The following is a 21,696-nucleotide window of genomic DNA, read 5'->3' on the forward strand; positions in this document are numbered from 1 at the left end:
ACATACATACATACATACATACACACACAGATGCCCATACATGCACACATACACACACAGATACACATACACACATACATACACACACAGCCACACATAGATACACATACACACATACATACATACACACACAGATGCCCATACATGCACACATACACACACAGATACACATACACACATACATACACACACAGCCACACATAGATACACATACACACATACACACACAGATGCACATAGATGCACACATACACACACAGATACACATACACACATACATACACACACACAGCCACACATAGATACACATACACACATACACACACAGATGCACATAGATGCACACATACACACTTGCATACTTACTTTATATACATACACACAGATACATAAATATACCTACACACACTATATACATACATCTATACACTCATAAATACTCGACTTATACACACAGAAATAGTGGTGACCGAATTGAAGCATCTGAAATGGAATTCAATATGCATTTCAGGAAAAATTTGTTTTGCCATGAATCTGAATTTCCTGGTGATTCATGGTATCGATATTTTTTCTAAAATGGCTGCTGCACATGTTAGAAATTAGGGATCACACACAATGTCATGCAGATAGCCAGCACTTCTGATGTTAATGCCCTATAAAAAATCTCCTCATGCGCAGTGTCTGCCATTTTACAGTAAACTTAGTGCAGGGAGAGATGTTGCAGGCACTAGAGACAGTGATTAGAAAATACTTTATTCTGCAAAAAAAAAACTATTGACCAGTTTAGGGACAGCTTAGTGATAGTGTAGGGATATAATAGGGAAGCTTTATCTACACTATAGGGAGAGAGCAGGGACAGCTTAGAGATAGTGTAAGGATATAATAGGGAGGCATTATCCACACTATAGGGAGAGAGCAGGGACAGCTTAGAGATAGTGTAAGGATATAATAGGGAGGCATTATCCACACTATAGGGAGAGTGCAGGGACAGCTTAGAGATAGTGTTGGGATATAATAGGGAGGCATTATCCACACTATACGGAGAGCAGGAACAGCTTAGTGATAGTGTAGGGATATAATAGGAAAGCTTTACCCACACTATAGGGAGAGAGCAGGAACAGCTTAGTGATAGTGTAGGGATATAATAGGGAGGCATTATCTACACTATAGGGAGAGTGCAGGGACAGCTTAGAGATACTGTAGGGATATAATAGGGAGGCATCATCTACACTGTAGGGAGAGAGCAGGGACAGCTTAGAGATAGTGTAGGGATATAATAGGGAGGCATTATCTACACTGTAGGGAGAGTGCAGGGACAGCTTAGGGATAGTGTAGGGATATAATAGGGAGGCATTATTTACACTATAGGGAGAGAGCAGGGACAGCTTAGTGATAGTGTAGGGATATAATAGGGAGGCTTTATCCGCACTATAGGGAGAGAGCAGGGACAACTTAGTGATAGTGTAGGGATATAATAGGGAGGCTTTATCCACACTATACGGAGAGCAGGAACAGCTTAGTGATAGTGTAGGGATATAATAGGGAAGATTTACCCACACTATAGAGAGAGAGAGCAGGAACAGCTTAGTGATAGTGTAGAGATATAATAGGGAGGCTTTATCCACACTATAGGGAGAGAGCAGGAACAACTTAGTGATACTGTAGGGATATAAAAAGGAAGCTATATCCACACTATAGGGAGAGTGCAGGGACAGCTTAGCGATACTGTAGGGATATAATAGGGAAGCATTATCCACACTGTAGGGAGAGAGCAGGGACAGCTTAGTGATAGTGTAGGGATATAATAGGGAGGCTTTACCCACACTATAGGGAGAGAGCAGGAACAGCTTAGTGATAGTGTGGGGATATAATAGGGAGGCTTTATACACACTATAGGGAGAGAGCAGGGACAGCTTAGTGATACTGTAGGGATAGAATAGGGATGCTTTATCCACACTATAGGGAGAGTGCAGGGACAGCTTAGTGGTACTGTAGGGATATAGAAGGGAGTCATCATCTACACTGTAGGGAGAGTGCAGGGACAGCTTAGTGATAGTGTAGGGATATAATAGGGAGACTTTATCCACACTATAGGGAGAGTGCATGGACAGCTTAGTGATACTGTAGGGATATAATAGGGAGTCATCATCTACACTGTGGGGAGAGTGCAGGGACAGCTTAGTGATACTGTAGGGATATAATAGGGAGGCTTTATCCACACTATAGGGAGAGAGCAGGAACAGCTTAGTGGTACCGTAGGGATATAATAGGGAGGCTTTATCCATACTATAGGGAGAGTGCAGGGACAGCTTAGTGATACTATAGGGATATAATAGGGAGTCATCATCTACACTGTGGGGATAGTGCAGGGACAGCTTAGTGATACTGTAGGGATATAATAAGGAGGCTTTATCCACACTATAGGGAGAGTGCAGGGACAGCTTAGTGATACTGTAGGGATATAATAGGGAGGTTTTATCCACACTGTAGGGGGAGAGCAGGAACAATAGAAGAGTATAAAGTTTGGGTAATAGGAGCGATTACTATTATACTTTGCTGCATTAATTGGGGTTAAAAAAGCTCTAATACTACAGTTTTTAGGTTGTTTGCATTCTTTGATACATCAGTAATTCCAGTAATCCTTCATTCTGTTATTGGGGTATAATTGCAGCCTGATACTACAGATTTTAGCGTGTTCACGTTCTTTTATACATAAGTAAATCCGTTAATCCTTCATTCTGTAATTGGGGTGAAATAGCACTCTAAGGGTTCATGCACACAAATGTATTTATTTTTTCCTGCCCGTTCCATTTTTTTGTGGCCTGTATGCAGAACTATTGGCTTCAATAGGTCCGCAAAACAACGGAAATGACGTGTGCATTCAGTTTCCGTATGTACACATGGCCGTTCCACAAAAAAGACAGAACATATCCTATTCTTGGATAGTCATTGTTACAACGGATCCGCAAAAAAAAACAAATGGAGGAAATACGGATGTCACACAGACATCATCCGTATTTTTTGCAGATCCGTGTTTTGCGGACTGCAAAATACATACAGTTGTGTGCATGAGCCCTAACAGTAACGCCTGTCACCTGCCTGACATACTGATGCACAGTAACTTTTTCACTACCACAGCCGACTACCTATGCATGTTTCTGCAATGCACAGTGTTCTGCGGCCGGGAAATAGCTGATTTTTAACGCTCTTCGTGACGAGTTAATTTGGATCGGATCAAATAAAAGAGGAAAAATTTACGAATCGTCCAAAATAGAATTTTTAAATAAACTTTTGCACATCTCTACACAGAAACATAAGAACATACCCACATTGATAGGTATAACTTAGGTGCACACATATAAGTAGATAGACACAGTCATGAACATCATCACATATATATATATATATACATACATTTATAGATAGATACCGCACACAAACGAGTAGGCATATAAACACACACAGAATCATACTGTATATAAAACTATATACAAACACACAAATAAGCGCCAAGAATGTATTAAGGGTCAAGATAAAGATTAAGACATCCATGCACACATGCTCAGTTGTTCACACAAATACACACGCATACTTAGATGGCTACACACAGATACATATATGCACATGCATATACAGGTAAATAAGCAAATAGTTGCATACATCCATACACGTGTACATTGATGCATACATACTCAGATACATGTATATATATATATATATATATATATATATATATATATATGCATATATGTACAGTACTACATACATGAGCAGATAGATACATAAATATATGCGTGCATGTGGATGCATACATACACATTTGCATAAAGATACCCCAGAAGTATCAAAGGGGCTTCATTCGTTCATACCATGGATGTGTCTAAGCCTTCCATTAGAAGTACACATCAGGAAATCTGCTCAAATGGCTTGAGCATGTGTGAACAGGGGTAATTGCTTTGGTTAGCTAAATGGCCTTTGCCAGGGACTTGTGGTGCTCTTTCATATTAGAGAGACCACCTAGTATGAGGCGTATTGTAGTCCAGCCATCTACGTACTTGATGCTTTTAATCTACTTTGGAAATGAGCGAATCAATTATACTGATTCAGCATTTTTCCCAAATTTCATAAAATATATTCAGATTCTAACAAACCCTAAGCTTTTGTGATATGAAGAGAGAGGGCAGGAGAAAGACAATCCACTGAAAAAGAGACATGCACGTCAGTTCTCCTTCCAAAAGGACAAGCATGCTGAATGTCCCAGTATTACGCTTCTCTGAATGCAATGTACAAGTCAGTGCTCCTTCCAAAAGGACAAGAAAACTGAGTACTGTTAGCTGAATGGCCTTGTGGTGCTCTTATTAGAGAGACCACCTAGTATGCATGAGGTGTGTTGTAGTCCAGCCAACGCTGCATTTTGTTTATGGGAAAAATATACGCAAATTAGTATATCTTACTTCTACTGGCATCAGATAGGTTTAGTGTTCTCTTCTTTTTGGAAAAAAGCTAATTTGAACATCTTTCCCAGAAACCCAAAAGGTATGCAAATTAGCTTTCATTTATGAAAAATCACTGATTGAACAGTTCAAAGCTATCACCAGGGGAAATTCGTATTATGAAAAAGCACGTACCACCAGGAGAAAATCTGGTAGTAGCCTTGAACTGTTCAATTAATGTCTTTACATAATAAGATTTCCCCCTGGGGTAGCCTCGAGGTGTTCAATCGCTATTTTTACACAATACGATTTTTTCACGGGTGGTAGCCTCAAACTGTTCAATCAGTGCTATATATATATATATATATATATATATATATATATATATATATATATATTTAAAGGTTACCCCCACTAAACCTGTCTGATGCCAGTAGAAGTAAGATATGCTAAATTGCATATTTTTCCCCAGAAATGCAGAGTGGAGTTGGCTGGACTAATATACTCCTCATGCATATTAGGTGGTCTTCCTAACTAGAAAGAGCACCCTAAGACCTTGACAAAGGCCATTCAGTTAACCGACGCAATTTCTTTTTACATACTTGGTTTTCTTTGTTTTATTTTGGAAGAAGAACGAACTTGCATGTCTCATTTCGAGAAGCGTTATATGGGAACATTTAGTACTCTTGTCCTTTTAGATGAACTGATTTGCAGATCTCTTTTCCAGTACAGTATTACATGTGGGTCTCTCTTTCTCATTTGATTCAGGTAGAATTGATTAGTATCCAAATTACATTTTTTGAAAACTTCAGTGAATCGCAACCCTAATACCTCAGTTAGCACTGCCAAAGTCATCGTGATACACTGTTCTAAGGGGAGGAAAGAGTATTAAATGCTACATTTGCCAGGGACTAAAAGCAGAGATTATCCTGGATGTTAATTCCCTAACCCATGGTAGAGGACATTGTCACCAAATGTCCTCTAACACAACAAATGCAAACTATGGTTACAAATTAGCACAAAGAAGCCTCAAACCACAGTAAACAGTTCCATTTTCCCAAACAAAAACATTCTGCAATGGTAAAAAAAATAGTTTTTTTTTTAACCAGACAAGTTCAGAAATGAAAGCTCATGTACCAACAGAAACAAAAACTGATTAAAGAGTAAAAATAAAGTAATACATTTATCAAATCTGCTATGCCATTTTTTGTCATAAAAATATTATGTAACGTGCAACATTTTTTTTGCAATTTTTCGTGACTTTTGGTGAAATTTTGCAACTTTTGATGAGCTTCACCACTTTAAAAAGTGGTTGGGATTACAGATTAAACACTTATGTCTCATTTATAATGTGTGACTTTTTAAAAAGTTGCAAAAAAGTAGCATCTCTACACCAGGCAACCCACTGGCGTACTTTCCCTGACAGTGGAAAAAACACATCAACTCCAGTCTAAAAAATTGCCCCAAACACACTTACAATGACAAATTCCTCCCCAAATTACTTTAAAGCTCAGACTCACAAAGAATAAAATACCAATAAAGCAGCCAAGCAAAAAAAGACAAAAACAGACACAAAGGCATTAGTGTAAAAACACAAACAAAAGGAAATCAATGTCAGATATTTAAAAAAATAAACTAAAAAAAGAGATTCCTCCATACAACAAAAAAAATATAAAAATAAAATCCTTTCTCAATTTGACTCATAAGCAAAATAACCATATCTAAAAAAATATCAACCAAGTAGATGTAACCAAACTACTGAGCAGCTGAAAACTAATTATAATTCTAGTTAATGCAATGGAGTAGCTTTTTAATGGATTAATGTGGTATATTTTTGAAATTTTGAAGTGTAGAAGATGAAATTATTATAAAAAAAGAAACATTTTTGTGAATCTGATTTGTAATTGGCCTCCTTTGCCTCCCCAATTTCTATTACTGATATAAAATATGATATCCTAATTCACAGGATTAAATAAATGCCAAAAAGAGGAACCATTGTGTCCATCATAATGTTACGTGGTAACCAATGCACAGTGTAGCCTTTCTGTATGGAGGCTTCCTTTGTGGATATTTCATCTAGACTTGTTTCCAGGTATTTTGATTTAAAATTTACCAATTTAATTTTAGGAAATGTTGAACATTTCTATTTTCAAATCCTTCAATTCTTCAAGCCTTCCCATCGTTATATATAAATAAATATATATATATATATATATTATATTATTTATTTATTTATTTTCCTGCACCATTCAGCAGCCAGATGCCATTCCTTGTTTGCAGGATCTCTGTCAATGTTCACAAACCTCTTCGGTCACTAAAAATTTATCTAGAGTAATATCGTAAATACTAAACAAAAAACATGGTGCAGCTGCAGTGTCTCTTCCTCGGTGTGTCTCTGAGACTGCATGCTGTGAGAGAGGAGAGGGAGCTGCAGAAGGAAGACACCTGAGTAGCCTAGAGAACACAACAGCTCTTATATCTCATGAGGACGAGCCAGTCCATGTGAAGCCCACATCTCCAACAATGGAAAATTATGGGATGAATTAGAATTTGGACATTTTTAATTTAAGTATAATTTATAAGCAGCTACTCCATCTACATGCTATGCGTACATCTTTCCTACAACAAACTGAACGGACTGACCAACAGAATGACTATCCTCGCACAGATAAGCACATATGCCCATTCACGTCACAAGGCCTTGCGGTTGGAGAACGCATACCTTCTGCATCGATTAGGCTTGGTATGCACTTCAGCTACAGGTTTCTGTTTGTTTGTACTATCCAACTGAGGAGCGCTGTAAAAAACAACACCACTCCATAAAAAGCAGAATCATAGTACTGACCATATCATATGAAGCTGAATTCTACCTTAACAAAGACCACCATAGGGGCCGCAGCTACGGTATTTTTGTCATTTTTAAAATACTTAATTTTTTAATTAATTTTATTGTCTTTTTATTAAAAAAATCTAAATATGCCAATGAGGCAAGGAATATTACAGTGCTGAAGGAGCTACATTATATAACAGTCACATAAGTTTAAGAGTCCCAGTTTTACTTTCTTATGCCTCCAATTTCATACTTTATTATGGAGCTGCAAAGTGGCACAGCTTCCGTGCGAGAACATCTTGCCATAAGGACTCTATGCACAACCTGCAGCCTGAGGGTCACAAATTAACTAGATGAAGCTCTAGGGGCTGTAGAGTTTGCAGTATTAATGGGGACCTAGTAACTGAGGGTCTGAAGGCCCCTCTACCAAATAAGTAGACACCAAAATCACAAATATCACATGTTAGGTGGGAGTCCTCTTTCAGATTCTGAATTGGGACCTAGAAGCTTCAAGTTATGCATCTAATAATATATAGATCCAATGTGCAGGAACTGTAACATTTGATATATCCATGGCCAAATTTGATAGAAGGCCTAAAAAGACTACCACCACCAAGAATAGGGACCTAAGGAATTTCCATGTCTTCTGATCCCGCTGTCAAAAGAAGAATGGGATCAGGAGAATCAGTTGCATGGTAGATGTTCACCATTGACCATATGGGCTGATGGGTAATTTTAGCATTCCACAAAGACTGCTATGATTTTCAGATACCATCACATTAACCTGCAAGGAGCTGCATACAGTTTGATGGCCTGAAAAAGTAGGGACCAAATCTAAAAGGTTGGATGGGCCCTTTCATTAAAATTCTGACCAAAACTTGGATATATCAATTTCTAAATGCCATCTTGAAGTCAACCTGTCAATTTCGGAGAGTAAGGAAATGAAAACATTTTTTTTTTTATTATTTCACAAATTAATCAACAAATTTGGTTTATATTGCCTATAAAACTGTATTAATATAGAAATAAGAGCTCAAATGTTTCTTAAAGGTCTAGTTAAAAAATGACCGATTCTGTATATGAGTTCATCAGGTGTTAACAGTCACACACCAAACAAAGGAAGCCAAAATTAAAAACACACACACAGTACACACACAATTGTTGGTCATCTACACCATAGAGATGAGAACAACATAGAGGTATGTTCCATACAAAGCATTACTCTTTATTATATCAATAAAGTTCAATGCCCGTGCCACCAAAAAGACCCCAAGCAAAAGAGCCACCATCGATCATCATGAGACACTTGCATATAATAAAAGAATACTATAAAATATGGAGACTATATCTAATGAAGCAAAGTCTTAAACCTTGTTTCACAACCAAGAGCCAATTGTATCCATTGCATATGCCAGTGGTGGTCATCGTACTAAAGAATGACTTTGGAGACAGCAAAAGAACCCCCAAAAATGCGCTAGGACAGATGTTAATGAACACACATTTTGAACATTGCATGGCTGCTTTTGAGAGCAAAACTGAAAATACATACAAAGTTTAGAAAGCAAATAAAAAGAGGGTAATGGTATAGGAAAAAATAAATCAACGGGTCAAAACGAACAAATGTACAAAGGAAAGAAAGAGAAAACAAAGAAGACAGAAATTAGAAAAACTAACATGGCGTTACTGGTGGCTGTGGCCGATACTTCTGCTGAGGAGACTACGCCACACTTGGAACATTTGAGGGTCATGCCATATAGGGGCATTGTCATCTGACTGCAATTAAAATCAAAAATACTGAAACAAAAACAAAAGATACTTTGCCTTTAAAACAGAAAAGCATGAGCAGTGTCTACTGACAATCAACTTTTGGGGGTTTAACAAAGAACCAAACCAAAAACATTCCGTTTACTTGTTGGTTTCCATCAATGGCTCACTGGATGCTGCCATAATTTTGACATCTCAAGTCCTTGCAAGACATGACCATGACTAAACAGAAGAAAAGCTGGTCCGTAATGTCCTGAACATTTCAAAAATAAAATGCGTGACCACGTGATTCAAAAACATACTTTAAAAATAAATATCATGACTAAAGCAAAAACAAATATTTAATGGGAATTAGAGATGAGTGAATCGATTGTAAACTAATTGCACTTGTTACGTATTTCACAAAAATTCGTCTGCCAAAAGAATCCGAAGTTGATTTGGCAAATGGTCTTGGACAAATCACACAATAATGGTGCCCAGCTCCATTTTACAGTGAAAATTGGTGGGGAAATATGTCAGTAAGAAGATAAAGGATCAGATGGCCCTGGGAGAGGGGCAAGGCTTGCTCTGATTGGCTCAAAGGCTGACAGCCTGATAAACCAATCATGGGGCAGGATTCTGGTAGGTCCTTTTGCTCAGAAAGGGGCAAAAAGTCATTCTGTGCACAGCTTGAGATCTGAAAGTATGTGTTTTGGCCAGTAATCTCGGTGCAATGGAGAAAGCGAGAGCATATTGATATAATTAGATAGATTAAGGGTTTTATCGGGGAAAGCATAGAGAGTGAGGGATTGGTCATCACATCTGTAAATGGACAGCCAGCTTCTTTGTTTTTGTAAAAACATGATGTTTTTACAGTTCATAGACTTATTGCCAGCACCTCCAGCATGAATAGCATACATTCTGCTGCAAACGCCGAGCAACTGCCCCTTTTTTTTTAATTCAATTTATCTAATGTTTATCATTGGGCATTTCAGTAACACATTGTATTACTTCAAGATACTTTGCTGTTACAACAAACACATTTTACTGCACTAACTGCATTAGTATACCTGAAGAAAAACTGTAGGAAAAAATCGCAATGAATTGTGGTTCACTAAATACGTGCTTTGCTTTTATTGAATCTGCGTCTGATATTGATACGACAAACACAAAAAGGGGGGGGGTCAGCACATCCCAATACGCAATGTGATATACTTTTGTACTCTACTTTTGGTTTGTAGAGTGCTGTTGCACTATGTGTTTGTCTGATGTTGACGTTACGTTTCGGCCAATTACGGCTTTTATCAAACTACAACAGAATACAGAAGACAGGAGATATAATATCTTGAAAAAGTACATCATGGCAGTGGTCAGCTTAATATGGTGACATCTAGTCTCAAGCATTAGTAGTATCAAGTCCCATGGTCTAGTAGCAAAGTATTAGTAAAAGTATAATCACACGGAAACAATGTAACAATGAGAGTAAACATAGCACTGGTACATTAAAATGGACATATTTATGTTATCTTCAAAAAGGAATGTCTCATCCACCTAATCACATGGTAGGCGTGTATAATCCCACTGATAGGCCGCGATACAATTGACTGAATGTAGGTATTATAATCCATGAATATCTGTGGAGATCTGTGCACACAATGAGTAAAAAAATAAATAATTTTTAGCTCATAGTTATAAATAGACATAAATAGACATAGGTGGCATTACCTGGTGCCGCTTTAAGGAAGGAGTGAATGTAGGTTAGGTAATACAGCTGTCAGCGAGCTTGGGTGAAGGACGTGCGTCCTCGCGGTAGAAAGGATACGCCGCTAGTGAAGAGATGCGGCGTCTGTTTAAAAAGCGTGTGTCTCCCAGAGTTGCGCATGCGCTCCAGGGTGCAGTATCGAGCCTCCTACTAGAAGTCGATTTCTGGAATGCAGTAGCGCTAGATTCTTGCGCACCGGAGTCTGTACCTAACCTAGTGGTTGTACAAACCGGATTCCAAAAAAGTTGGGACACTAAACAAATTGTGAATAAAAACTGAATGCAATGATGTGGAGATGGCAAATGTCAATATTTTATTTGTAATAGAATCGTAGATGACAGATCAAACGTTTAATCCGAGTAAATGTATCATTTTAAAGGAAAAATACGTTGATTCAAATTTTCACGGTGTCAACAAATCCCCAAAAAGTTGGGACAAGTAGCAATAAGAGGCTGGAAAAAGTAAATTTGAGCATAACGAAGAGCTGGAAGACCAATTAACACTAATTAGGTCAATTGGCAACATGATTGGGTATAAAAAGAGCTTCTCAGGAGTGGCAGTGTCTCTCAGAAGCCAAGATGGGTAGAGGATCACCAATTCCCACAATGTTGCGCAGAAAGATAGTGGAGCAATATCAGAAAGGTGTTACCCAGCGAAAAATTGCAAAGACTTTGCATCTATCATCATCAACTGTGCATAACATCATCCGAAGATTCAGAGAATCTGGAACAATCTCTGTGCGTAAGGGTCAAGGCCGTAAAACCATACTGGATGCCCGTGATCTCCGGGCCCTTAAACGACACTGCACCACAAACAGGAATGCTACTGTAAAGGAAATCACAGAATGGGCTCAGGAATACTTCCAGAAACCATTGTCAGTGACCACAATCCACCGTGCCATCCGCCATTGCCAGCTGAAACTCTACAGTGCAAAGAAGAAGCCATTTCTAAGCAAGATCCACAAGCTCAGGCGTTTTCACTGCGCCAGGGATAATTTACAATGGAGTGTGGCAAAATGGAAGACTGTTCTGTGGTCAGACGAGTCACGATTCGAAGTTCTTTTTGGAAATCTGGGACGCCATGTCATCCGGACCAAAGAGGACAAGGACAACCCAAGTTGTTATCAACTCTCAGTTCAGAAGCCTGCATCTCTGATGGTATGGGGTTGCATGAGTGCGTGTGGCATGGGCAGCTTGCATGTCTGGAAAGGCACCATCAATGCAGAAAAATATATTCAGGTTCTAGAACAACATCTGCTCCCATCCAGACTTCATCTCTTTCAGGGAAGACCCTGCATTTTTCAACAAGATAATGCCAGACCACATTCTGCATCAATCACAACATCATGGCTGCGTAGGAGAAGGATCCGGGTACTGAAATGGCCAGTCTGCAGTCCAGATCTTTCACCTGTAATGAACATTTGGCGCATCATAAAGAGGAAGGTGCAACAAAGAAGGCCCAAGACGATTGAACAGTTAGAGGCCTGTATTAGACAAGAATGGGAGAGCATTTCTATTTCTAAACTTGAGAAACTGGTCTCCTCGGTCCCCAGACGTCTATTAAGTGTTGTAAGAAGAAGGGGAGATGCCACACAGTGGTGAAAATGGCCTTGTCCCAACTTTTTGGGGATTTGTTGACACCATGAAATTCTGATTCAACATATTTTTCCCTTAAAATGGTACATTTTCTCAGTTTAAACTTTTGTTCCGTGATTTATGTTCTATTCTGAATGAAATATTAGAAGTTGGCACCTCCACATCATTGCATTCAGTTTTTATTCACGATTTGTATAGTGTCCCAACTTTTTTGGAATCCGGTTTGTACTAGGTATACAGGAGTATATGCAGAGGAGAAGATGAAACAGACAGATCGTGTACAGACAGAAAAAAGGGGGGCAGCGGAATACCATAAAATCAAACGCATTCCACAAGGACTGCGTATTCGGACCAGACCCAAGTTTTTTAACGATAATGCAGAATTTTGCGAAAAGTTCTAACAAATCCTGAACAAATGCTCTTTCGATCTGATGACCCTAACATTATCCTATTTAGAGAACGCAATCACGGACATGAGAACAGGAATAAATTCCACAGAATAACAACTCAAACCGACCTTACCATTAGAAGACTACAATCAACTAAAAGAAAAAATCAACTCCACCTTATCACAACATAGAAAAGAGGTGGAGGCAACCAAAAGAAGCAAATTCCTACGTGACACGGAGGATTACAGACAGAACCACGTCTACAGATGGCCCGACACTTCGGCTCCACGTCCCAACTATTCCAGGTGGCGCTCATCTTCAACAGAATCTCTACAATCGGGATCCAGTGGCGAACATTCGCAACTCAGATCGGGCGAGCAAAGGTCTTCGCGAGGACTAAGAGGTCAGAGAGGCGGTCCCATGACTTCACTACGGGGCACGTCGCAGATTCCGACTAGATCGCAGGTACAATCTTTGGTGTTGAACTGTCCCTATTAGAAAAGGGCCATTCTTATTGTCCCTCTGGACAACTGGACACGGACTTACAAAGACTTTTTAGAAATGTCCGTTTGAAGGTACATTTCTCTTTAAGTCCAGATAAAATCACTGAGGACACTCCCCCCCCCCCCCCCCAGATATCTATATGAAATCGGGGTCTACGGAATAGAAGTACATTCACCCCCTACCCCGAAGAATCAACCCGCGATCCAGACTTTCATCAACCTGGTACAACGGGACCTAATCACATTCAAAAAGGATCTAGAAAGAGGCAGATTTAAATTCACTCATAATCTCGGTAACACCGATAGACGGGCCCTATATTCTTTACAGAAGAAAAAAGATTTAGTCTTCAAATCAGAAGACAAGGGAGGGGCTCTAGTGGTTATGAACAAAGACGCATACACAGGAGAGATATACCATCAGTTACAGGATACCAATGTATATCTTAAATTACAATCGGATCCGACTAAACAGATAGCGGAGAAAATCCGGAACACCTTAACCACTCATCGTAACCCTAATGTAATTGACAGGTGCCACCGTAACCTTCTTAACCAACACTCATCCCGTGATACCTTTCTTTTATATACTACCGAAGGATACACAAAAACCTTAATAACCCTCCCTACTATCAATTTATCTAGAGAAAATCTTGACACCAATCATCAAAACCACTAGATCCTTTCTCTTGGATACCTCGGCATTCTTAGATATAATTGACCAAGTTCCACCCCTAAGTCAGGAAAACTATCCTGGTAACATGGGATGTAACAAGTTTGTACACAGCCATCCAGCATAACAAAGGCCTCAAAGCAGCCAACAACCTACTACACTCCACTGTAATGGAGTTTCGGAACATATCCTTCTGCATGGAACTGTTAAAACTAGCCCTTACTAACAACTTGGTTGGTGACAATTTCTTCCTTCAAAGACAGGGTACCGCAGTGGGGTCTAACGTAGAGCCCCCTTACGCTAACTGTTAAATGGCATATTTCGAGGAGACTTTTCTTTATTCCAATCCGTCTTTTAATTCACATATAATAGTATGGAAGCGTTATATTGACGACATATTCTGCATTTGGGAAGGTAATGTGGATTCCCTGCTACAATTCCACACATTTCTCAATTCAATATCTCCTGAACGTCAATTCACGATACACTATGACTCCACTACCATTAACTTTCTTGATACAACAGTCACTAAGACCACATCGGGCACTCTTACTACTGACCTATACTGTAAACCCACTGATCGCAATAATCTGTTATATTTTTCCAGTTTCCAAGCACCAAACACCAAGAAATCCCTTCCAAACTCCCAATTCGAGAGCTTTAGACAGATAGTTAAAGATAACACCAGTTGCCAGGCGAGGCTAGAAAAAATGAGACAACGTTTCCCACGTTTTGTACAGATTTCTGACCAACCCAAACAATCGAGGCCTAGGAATTCGGAAAAACGCATGGCCTTTGTACATACCTTCCATCCATCCACTAACAAGGTCCTCAACAGTATTAGAAACCATTGGCCTAGTTCCAATCGGTGGGCCATTCAGTGGCCCAACTGAAATTCCAGGTGATTGAATATGTTGCACCATCAAGGAGAGGAGGGGACCGATTAAACGTCTCAAAATTCGGAGAGCATTCTGGATAAACAAATTAGATAGCCTAGAACCAAAAGGGATGAATAGGGATTATGAAATCCAGAACTTGGTCTAACACCCTTTTACTTTGTGTCTATCATCATAACTGTTGAGGGTAGTTTATCAATCTTATGTCTGTTCATATCTGTATATGATTTGTGCCATACTGTTTATTGACATCATTCTTCTTTATCTATTATCTTTATCTATTACAAATCCATTAGTACGGGGTCATAGCCTTGTGCCATCTACAAAGGGTGTCCTTATCTTTTTTCTTCATCTTTTTCTAATTTTCCAATCTTTTTCATTTCTTAATTTTTTTATTTTCTTTTTAAATTTTTTTTCCTTTTCATTTTTTTTTATTTTTTCATTTTCAGTTATTCTTACTCTTCCTATTCTTTGTCCCCCACACTTTATTTACATTTTAATTTATTCTTATTTTTATATTTATGTTTTACCCTGCAACTTCTCTGCTCCTTTTCTTCCACTTTTCAATTATGTCATATTTTGCCAAATTTTGTCATATCTGACCCAATCCCCCCTCCCTTCTTATTTGCTTTTTTCTGTCTGTGCACGATCTGTTTCATCTTCTCCTCTGGATATACTCCTAGTACAACCACTAAGTTAGATGCAGACTCCTGTGCACAAGTGCAAGATCCTAGCGCTATCGCGTTCCACAATTCGAGTTCTAGTAGGAGGCTTGACACGCACCCTTGAGCGCATGCGCAACTCGGGGAGACGCGCGCTTTTTAAACAGACGCCGCATCCCTCCACTAGCGGCGTATTCTTTCTGCCATGCGGATGCATGCTTTCGCCCAAGCTCGTTGACAGCTGTATTACCTAAACCTACATTCACTCCTTTCTTAAAGCGGCACCAGGTAATGCCACCTCTCATTGTTACATTGTTTCCGTGTGATTATACTTTTACTAATACTTTGCTACTAGACCATGGAACTTGATACTACTAATGCTTGAGACTAGATATCACCATATTAAGCTGACCACTGCCATGATGTGCTTTTTCAAGATATTATATCTGCTGTCTTCTGTATTCTGTTGTAGTTTGATAAAGGCCATAATTGACCGAAACGTAACATCAACATCATCAGCCGCAGATTCAATAAAAGTAAAGCACGTATTTACTGAACCACAATTCATTGCGATTTTTCCTGGGAGTTTTTCTTCATTTTACTTGATAAGGTGAGAACCCGACTCCAAGAAATTCTAAAATAGTATACTACTAGCAGTGTGCGACTAAGCTACTCTTCAACTGCATTAGTATACCTGCGTTATTGAATGCATTTTACTGCAATAACTACAACACTATACCTGTTTTAGTTAATGTGTTTTATTACTGCTGCTTCCACTGCTGGTGTATGCTTGCCAAGTTGCCAATCTATCATGTTCCGTACTGTATGGCTATTGCTTCTGCCACCACTGCAGCTGATGCTTCCAACTGCTAATCCCCCTAATGTCACTACACAGCTTATGTCATACCTAATGTCACACTAGCGTTAATATTTTCCGGTATTGAGATCCGTCATAGGGTCTCAATACCGGAAAAAAATAACTTCAGTTTTGTCCCCATTCATTGTCAATGGGGACAAAACATAACTGAACAGAACGGAATGCTCCGAAATGCATTCTGTTCCGTTCTCATACCCGAGAGCAGCATGCTGTGGTTAGCTTTCTGTCCTGGGATGCGGAGCAAGACGGACCCACAATGCAAGTCAATGGAGACGGATCCTTTTTTTCTGGCACAATAGAAAACGGATCTGTCCCCCTATTGACTTTCAATGGAGTTCAAGACGGATCCGTCTTGGGTATGTTAAAGATAATACAACCGGATCTGCTCATAATGGATGCAGATGGTTGTATTATCAGTAATAGAAGCGTTTTTGCTGAACCCTGCCCCTTCCACATCCACACTGTACTGCTACTGCTGCTACTCCCAAGTAAAAGAGAGAATGTTTCCAGGCTCAACCAGAACAAGGCGCTCTTTCTTCTGACAATTAACGTGTGTCTGTGTGTATAAATATGGGCTGCCATTCTTCTCACATTAACACATAATTTTTGGGATGCTTGTGCAAAACAAGCCACTCTTTCTTGTGACAATTAACACTTGTGAGTATATAAATACAGACAGGCATTCTGCCTCCATTAACATAATTTTTGGATGCTTGTGCAGAACATGCCACTGATTTTTATGACATTAACATGTGCATGTGTGTAAACAGGGGCAGATATCTTCCCTCCTTAAGGCATAATTTTTGGATGCTTGTTCCCAACAAGTCATAGTTTTTTGTTCGTTTTTACGATAACACCGTGTGTGTTTAAAAACCATCTGCCTCCAATAAGGGACAATTTTTGGAATGTTTTGAATATTAAAAAGCACAAAAAATGCAATGTTTGTTAATGCTACTTTCACACTCGCGTTTTGGCTTTTCGTTTGTGAGATCCGTCATAGGCTCTCATGAGCTGTTCAAAACGGATACGTTTTGCCCTAATGCATTCTTAATGGAAAAGGATCTGCTCAGAATTCATCAGTTTGCCTCCGATCAGTCTCCATTCCGCTCTGGAAGATGACACCTAAACGCTGCCTGCTTGACGAAACTGATCCAAATGGATCCATCCTGAAACACAATGTAAGTCAATGGGGACGGATCCGTTTTATCTGGCACAATAGAAAATGGATCAGTCTCCCATTGACTTTCAATGGAGTTCATGACGGATCCGTCTTGGCTATGTTACAGATAATACAAACGGATTCGTTCATGACGGATGCATGCGGTTGTATTATTGTAACGGATCTGTTTTTGGAGATCCATGACGGATCCACCCAAAACGCAAGTGTGAAAGTAGCCTAACACTGTCAACCATGCATTTACCCATAGCTATATATGTCAGCGTCACTCTACTATTATTTGCTATTGCTGTCACTGCATTCAAGAGCTTGAAATGGGATGGTGGGAGGAAAGAAAGAGCAAAAATTTGGGGAAAAGGTAAAGAAAAAAGGAGTGTCATGTACCGACTTTCAGGGCAATTGGAGCTCTTTTGATTTGTGTATAATTGATTCGACCATTAAACACATTTCTTGATAAATCTGCCAAATCGGACATAAAATTAATTTAAAGAAATTCATTCATCTCTAATGGGAATGACAAATGAACAAGATCTTAATTTATTTTGAATGGTTTTTAGTTGTGTGATGTGTGGAGGACCATCTTTTCTTCTACTGACTATTGAGATCACTTTTTTTCTCACAATGAGACACAAAATTATGATAGCTCCAAGCCAGCAAAATCTGAAATAGAATGTAAAAATAGATAACATCTCAATCCTATTAAACACTCTAAAAGATTTTAGAATTTAGTGAAATTTTTTGAGATTAGTTCCACTTTAAGGGAAATTAGACTTCAGATCTTAGAGTTCAGTCAGATCCAAATCTTGCATCTCACCAATAGGATTGGAGAATTTAATATTGAAGAGACCAAACTATGAAGCTGTGGCTTTGCCCAAAATGTTAACAAAAACTAAAAAAAAAACACATAATCGGTGGTAGTTGTGTGGAAGAAAATGTAGAATGGCAGAAATAAATAGCGGCACTCTCCGATTCTTTTGCAGCTTTATTTCCAAAACTCCATTAACAGCTAACAGGCCAAGGACCACATCTTGTTGAGGAACAGATCTTGTTACAAGATGTGTTCCTCGTCTGGTTAGCTGTGTTGTACCCGCATCTGCAATGTTTTTAATGGAGTTTTATTAAATAAAGCTGCAAAATAATCGGTGAGTGCCGCTATTTATTTCTACCAAGACGATTACGTACACTTGTTTAGCTGAGCACCACAATCTTTCACAGAATCGAGGGATGCCGAACCTGTATGTTTGATACCAAGTGGATTGCCGTGCCGACCAGTGACTTTCTATATTATACCGGAAGAAAATGTATCCAATGATGCTTGACACTGGGAACAGAAAGTTTTTGGGATGACCTTTAGTAGAAACCAGAGACCTCCTAGAGGCCATAGGTAGAGTGAGACTCATCCCTCAGTGAGCTTACTATGAAAAGGTTAATTTATAGGTAGATATTGTAGACTCGTTCATCATAGTGAAAAAATGGCAGCAAATTGAGCAAATGTTCATCAAAGATTGAGATCTTTTTGAAGAGGTAACTACCTTATTTACAAAAACACAAAGAAGGTTGTGTTTTTGGTACAGTTATTAGTAGTCCCTTCTGTATTCTCAGCTCAGTTTAATGGAAAGTCTATCTTTTAACACCATGTTATTTTTAGTTCATTTGGTGTTAATTTACGAAAATGTTTTTCTAACAGTTGAAGCTTAGTGTTTTTGATATAGAGCTGAAAATACCTTGACATAAAAAAACACTGCTTACACAGACTTGAATTAAAATGTATGCTGCCTGTAGCCACCACTAGAGGGCGCTTACTGCATATTATATTACTATCGCAGCTCAGACTCTACAGGGCTCCCCTCATCACATATCGGCATCATCCAATAGTACTGGTGCTCTTGGATGAAGCAGCCATGATGGCCACTGTACCACTCATGGCCAAGCTAAATTACAGGTGTTCAGCACAAGCCCTTCAACCTGGCTTTTCCTCCACACAAACCAAAAAGTTTGTAACTATGTTACTATGTAGTATCAAGCCCCTAACTCAATTGACTTGATTCATTTCCACTGTTGCAGGCTTGCGAGTACTTCGACTCATAAAGTTGATGTTCGGTCTCTTCTATATTAAACAGATCATAAACAAAGTGATTCTTGCTTTATGTTCAGTGCATTGAAAAACACAAAACAAAACTGGTGCCCCATGCTCTGTTCACCCCTTCACCCCTGAGTCATTAGCCTATTCTACAGAAAGGACCAAATGGCGGCCGCACCTCTCCATATTCTGAACGGACAATGCTTCTTTTCATGTCTTAAGAACGGCTTAACTTTTAATTAAATGTTTTCTCTAATGAACTAAGTGAAGAAGTTGAGGAATGTGGACTACCACTGAATGTAAAGTACTGGTGAACGTCAAGAGTCCTCCTTTCACAAGAACATGCGAAACTATGAACACAAAGACACTTTAATGAGGCTCGCTAAGTCGAATGAAAGCAACGTCAATGTACTTGTCCCTTGGAAGTTCTCAGAGAGTCAAAAAGGAGGCTCTCAGGAGTGAAGAGGTTAACTGAGGACACATTGGTACCATTTGGCAAAAGCATCGGGAATCTAAGCACATCAATGACATCATGTATTGTGAAAGTCTACCGGTACATTACAGCGCAACACGATAACAGGAAACCAGCACAATGTTTCGACAATACAGTGTGTCCAATAGTTTGGGAAAAAATGTGGCTATTTTTTATCATGGTTCATCCCAAAGAATGACCGCAGAGAGCCACAAACTAGTGGAATGGAGAATCAGGAGGTAACCCTTGACTCCATTTCATTTTTTATTTTATTTTTTCATTTTTGTCCAGTGCTGGTCCCTTGTAGATGTGACACGCCAGACAAACAATATTTCATGTAATCTGTTCTATGAGACGACTACTTAACGTTCTATGCCCAGCTATTAAATATCAGATTAATAACATAGTTGACCGCAAATGGTTGGAAAACAGTTTGAATTTTAGCTTGGAATGTGATCTGAAATTTGAAAATTTTTCCAAAATTTTACTAAGTGAAGGTGAAATGGCTTAGAAAACAAAATAACATCATAGTGTAAAAAGAAACCTGAAAAGTTAGCAGAAAATTCTTTTGGAACTAGGAGCTATGGGCACATTTTTTAGCAGGAATTACTATTCCTAAATTTCTCACGATACACTGAAATACTGATAAAAGCTTACTAAGATCAGTTCTATACAGTACTGATAAAAATATTTTTTTTATAAATGTTTTCCTAAAAATGTGGCTCCTTATTTTTTTCTACTTGTCAGACTTTGGTCATCCGGGATCCAAAATACTTTTGAGGAGATATTTTGACTACTTTTAGCTGATAAAGGCTTCCTGTACAGTCATTGATTGATGGTGATTTTCTCTTAAACTGCCCATGTCATAGACGTGATGCCACCACAGTTCTACCAGCCATGGACTGGATTTAATATTAGGAGATATAAGCTCCAATTTTTGGGGGGCTTTGACCATTCTTCCAGCTGTCATGACAGATTGAGGGGTATTGGCCTCAAAACCTGTTTTGTTTTAAAGAGTCCTAGACATGAGACTAACAAGATTCTACAAAATGTTAAAGTTTTTTTCTTGAGATTCTGATATTGATGACCTAGAGCATGGATGTCAAACTCATGGCCCTCCAGATGTTGCAAAACTACAACTCCCATCATTCCCTGATAGCTGTAGTATGCCCCGGCATGATGGGAGTTGTAGTTTTGCAACAGCTGGAGGGCCACGAGTTTGACATCCCTGACCTAGAGGCTAGGTCATCAAGATCAGTTCCCAGGACCCCCGCTGATCAGCAGCTTTCTCGCAGCTTACTGTGCAAAGTACCAGGCATTGGATAGCGGTTGTACTTGGTATCGCAGCTCAACCTCATTAACTTAAATGTGACTGAGCTGCGCCAAAGCAATGTGATTGATGAATGTGATGTATTCGGCTTTTTCAAACTGTTGATGGGGGGGGGGGTTGGGGGCTATGGGTGTTGGGAATTTGATGGCCCTCATGATAGTTTGAGGGCTGTTGGTTCCAGAAACATATTATCTAAATTTATAAAGAAAAGAGCCCTCTGTAACTTTTATTTATTCAGGATTTCACTCAACCTTATGTATGGTATTTTGCACTTAGA

General features: G+C 39.1%; 1 protein-coding gene across 2 annotated transcripts in view; it reads right to left on the bottom strand.

Annotated features, from left to right (window-relative positions):
* The window catches only part of ADGRB1 (adhesion G protein-coupled receptor B1), a 559,240-nt gene that overhangs the window by 36,537 nt on the left and 501,007 nt on the right, over positions 1-21,696 (bottom strand). Inside the window, exon 25 of one of the 2 annotated variants that reach the window (XM_044294270.1) lies at positions 8,938-9,036. The exons of the other annotated variant lie outside the window; for it this stretch is intronic. Coding sequence (XP_044150205.1) covers positions 8,938-9,036 — 99 coding nt within the window. The remainder of the gene's footprint in view (positions 1-8,937; positions 9,037-21,696) is intronic. 2 annotated transcript variants of the gene reach the window in all.

Source organism: Bufo gargarizans, chromosome 5 (genome assembly GCF_014858855.1).
Source record: "Bufo gargarizans isolate SCDJY-AF-19 chromosome 5, ASM1485885v1, whole genome shotgun sequence".
Lineage (NCBI taxonomy): Eukaryota > Metazoa > Chordata > Amphibia > Anura > Bufonidae > Bufo > Bufo gargarizans.